General features: G+C 59.4%; 1 protein-coding gene across 5 annotated transcripts in view; it reads right to left on the bottom strand.

Moving 5' to 3' along the window:
- Positions 1–21: 21 nt before the first annotated feature.
- The window catches only part of CGN (cingulin), a 23,391-nt gene continuing 19,852 nt past the window's right edge, over positions 22–3,560 (bottom strand). For all 5 annotated transcript variants that reach the window (XM_023521823.1, XM_023521822.1, XM_011377666.2 and 2 more), the window contains 6 exons: positions 2,959–3,048; positions 2,600–2,683; positions 2,369–2,487; positions 1,944–2,052; positions 1,435–1,598; positions 22–1,125 (listed from right to left, as the gene is read on the bottom strand). In XM_023521823.1, coding sequence (XP_023377591.1) covers positions 984–1,125; positions 1,435–1,598; positions 1,944–2,052; positions 2,369–2,487; positions 2,600–2,683; positions 2,959–3,048 — 708 coding nt within the window. In that variant the 3' untranslated portion in view covers positions 22–983. The remainder of the gene's footprint in view (positions 1,126–1,434; positions 1,599–1,943; positions 2,053–2,368; positions 2,488–2,599; positions 2,684–2,958; positions 3,049–3,560) is intronic.

Raw genomic sequence — 3,560 nt, 5'->3', positions numbered from 1 at the left:
GATGTCCACAGGGATGTCCACAGGGACCAGAACCTTTGCTTTTCAACTTGTGTAGACAGTTGTCGCGGTTCCCAGGTGCAGCCATTTAATAAACACACCCACAGTCGCAAAGGGAGAGGAGGGTGGAAACCCTGAGCAGGACCAGGCCCCACCACCGCATCATGGCGCTACCGAAGTCCCTCTCCCAGGGGCTCGCTGGCAGAGATGCCGGTAGCTCTCCAGACCAGCCCCTGGGGCAACCGGGAAGGCTGGGGTCCCCAGGTGGAGAAAGGCCGGTCCTTGGAGAGGTATGAATGTGCAGGTGTAAAAGGCAAGAACATTCCTATCTCCTCGCCGTGGCTAAGGCACTGAGAGGTAAGAAGAAAGGGAGGGATGGCGAGGAAGGGAAGGGGAGGAGAAAGGGGCCCCTGGACCCAATGGCTTGGGGAAGACAGAAAAACAGAAATGCGGGAAGGCGGGGACTACCACGTGGGCCCAGAACTGTGCAAAGAGGCGCATGGAGCGCCCAGAGCCACACCGGCGTGTCCCCTGTCACCCATAACATCCCTCTCGCCCCACTTCAGGGCGAGAGTCAAAGGAGCAGAATCACCTAGGAGATTTCCCTGAGCCTGAGGGTTAAGGGCTAAAGAATAAAGCTTTACATACATGGCAGTTTCCCTCCCTTCCTGTCCTGCTCAATCCCCCTCTACCTAGATGCCGACCACCCTGCAGCTGTGCGGGAGAAGAGGGAAGGTGTGGACTTAAAGGGAGGGCACTCGCCTAAGGTGCCCACTCCTCCGGAGGAAGAAGGTCCATCCATCCCCCAGCGTGGCGCCGATGCCCTTTCGATGCCCTTATACCGCCATCACGCATGCCCCTCCCCATCGCGGGTGTGAATCGTCGGGTCCCCAGCAGCCCTGAGGGACGTGAGGCTGGGCAGGCCAGAGCGGGGCTGGCCAGGCTGGGCCTCGAGCCGCGGCTTCGGGGCCGCTGCGGACCGCGAGCTAACAGGAGCTGGTCTGCAGGTTGCTCTCTGTGAGCAGCGATGCGATGGAGGAGGGGTCGTAGACCCTGTCGAACTCCTCGTCTGAGCTCAGCCCCTCGTGTTGGAGGGCGGACTCGGCAGCCGAGCGGGAAGCTTTGCGCCTGAGCCAGAGAGAGGAATGCTGGTCATGGAGGGAGGTAGAAAGATCAAAACGGCCACCCTTTTCGTACTGAGGAAATCTCCCAATTCTTCTAAGATCTAAAAGCTTACTCCCAAGATCCCCCGCTAATCAGAGATTTGGGAGGATGGGGTAGAGAACGGGGAGGCTGAGATGCTAAGGTCATCAGACTGGCTTCCGGCCAGGAATGAGAAGCCCCGCCCCCTCTCCCGAAAGATCAGCTCAGCAGAGCCCGTCTGTCCCCTCGCTGCCCCGGCATCCCGAGGGGCCCGGGGCAGAAGAGCGGCCATACCAGGAGTCCTTCTCCACGGCTTTGATCCGCGCCTGGAGCTGTTCGTTGACCTCGTGCTGCTCCTCCAGCTCGCGCTGCGCCTTCTTCCGCAAGCCGTCCAGTCGCTCGATTTCCTCTTCTGCTTCATCCACCTGCCGCTTCAAGGCCTTCACCTTCAGGCTTAGCTGGGCGGGAAACCAAGTGCCCGCATTAGAAAAGCTTCAGCTGCTATCACGGCCTGGGACCCTCCCCTGCAGCAATCCTACACGACATCACTGCCCCGACAAAAATATCGTGACCACAGGTTTGTCTTGGGGATTAAACGAGTGTGTAACACTTAGAAAGAGAAGCTAGCACATCACAGGCGCTCAGTGAGCTTCCTGTGACTCCTCTAATCCAGGCCTCTGAGTCGAGTCTCCGTCCATCTACAAAGAAAGGCTAAGTCGGGAAGACCTATGAGATGGGGCCTCCCCTGGCCTTCAAGCAAACACGCAACAGGTAGTGGCCACATGGCCCAGCTGCCGTCCTACCTGGTCCTTCTGGTCATTGACGTGCTGCCGCTCATCATCGATCTGGATGGACAGCTCTTTCACCCTCCGCTCCAGTTTTCGGTTGGTGGACTGCAGAACCGTCTTCTCCCTAAGACGGTGGGGATGGTGGCACGTCTATGGCTGTCACCATTTCTAAAGGAACTCCTACTGCCTCCAAGGACGCCTCTCGGTCATGAGCCCCACCATCAGATGGGGGAGGAGCCAGGGCAGCGCCAAAGAACCGGGGAGACACAGGTCATTCGCATTTCAGCATTTCTGCAACTCTCTCTGTTCTCTCTCAAGAGAACAGTTCTCCCAAAAAGATGAGGCTGGGTTGGCCACGTCCGAGGTGGGAGATGGAGGGAGCCTCGGAGGAGAAAAGCCCAGAGGGGGAGAGGGAGGACCGGGGGGACCGCTCGCGTCACCTCTCTTCAGCCTGCAGCCGCTCCTGCAACTCCCGATTCTGAGATTCGAGCTGCGAGAAGCTGCTGCTGGGCTTCTGGAAGCCTTCTGAGCTGGCCAACCGGCTCTTCAAGTCCTTGTTCTGAGCGGGACAGGAGGCTTCCATGGTTAGCACTCCCATTCTGGTCCCTCCCTCGTCATTCTACCCGCCCCCCTGGGGTCTGTCCCCAAGGCTCCCCACCCGTCCCCCTCACCTGTCTCTCCAGGGAGATCTTGTCACACTCCAGGTCCTGCCGGGCGGACCTCTCCTGCATGAGCTCTGTCCTCAGCTGGTCTACCTAGGGGGTGGGTGACAGGAAGCAGACTTGAGGAGGGCTGATGACAAACCAAGGGGCGCAGAAGAACTATAACGTGCTCCCGGAACCCCGAATCCCAGAAAGTCCCAGGTGACTGAGAAGTCACAGCCTATTCAAGTGAGAGGAGCCACAGAATTTAGAAAGGGCAGGCAGAACTCTGCAGATTATGTTTTCATGGCAGGGTGGAGCTGTTTGTGGGAGGGCCCAGGGGTTGTGTCGTCAGGGTGGACACAGATGCGGGGTCAGGCAGGGGTTACCTGGTCCCGGCCGCGGTTCACCCGGTCCGTCAGCAGCTCCACAGTGCTCCTCTCCTCGTCCAACTCCGCCTCCAGCCGCGAGACTTTTTCCTGGGGCGGAGGGACGACAGGTCCATTTCGTCCCAGCTGCTGGACACCAGAGAGCCGGAGCCCAAAGCCCAGCCTCCACACTTTCTCTCTCGCCCATCCCATAAGCTGTCGGTCCTCGCCCCTGCCCTCTGCTGACCAGGGTGGCATCGAGGGGAAACCCCAGAATCTGTTCCTCAGTGGGGCAGCCCCATTTCCCCAGTGGGAAAGCAGAAAGTGAGTGCCGAGCCAAGGCCGATGGAGAGAGCTGGACTCTGAAGCAGCAGGTACACAGTCCAGCCGGGCAGGACCACGTAGAGGCTCGGAGTCCAGCCTCGGGGACAGCCAGCCGGGGTGCGAACCAGCTGTGCTGCCTTCTAGCAGAGGGGCCATGGAGGGGCTTAAGTCTCAGTTTTCCTCATCTGTAAAATGGAGCAAAGAAGACTCCGCAGCCAACAGGGTCACTCTCAGGGTTAAACGAGTCCTAAGTGCTTGGCACACAGTGTCACACAGAAGTGTCTGGGGCCACTGCTGCT

Source organism: Pteropus vampyrus, unplaced genomic scaffold (assembly GCF_000151845.1).
Source record: "Pteropus vampyrus isolate Shadow unplaced genomic scaffold, Pvam_2.0 Scaffold319, whole genome shotgun sequence".
In the NCBI taxonomy this organism is placed as follows: Eukaryota; Metazoa; Chordata; class Mammalia; order Chiroptera; family Pteropodidae; genus Pteropus; species Pteropus vampyrus.
The sequence above is the reverse complement of the archived record's forward strand: the minus strand, read 5'-3'. Positions and strand labels throughout refer to the sequence as shown.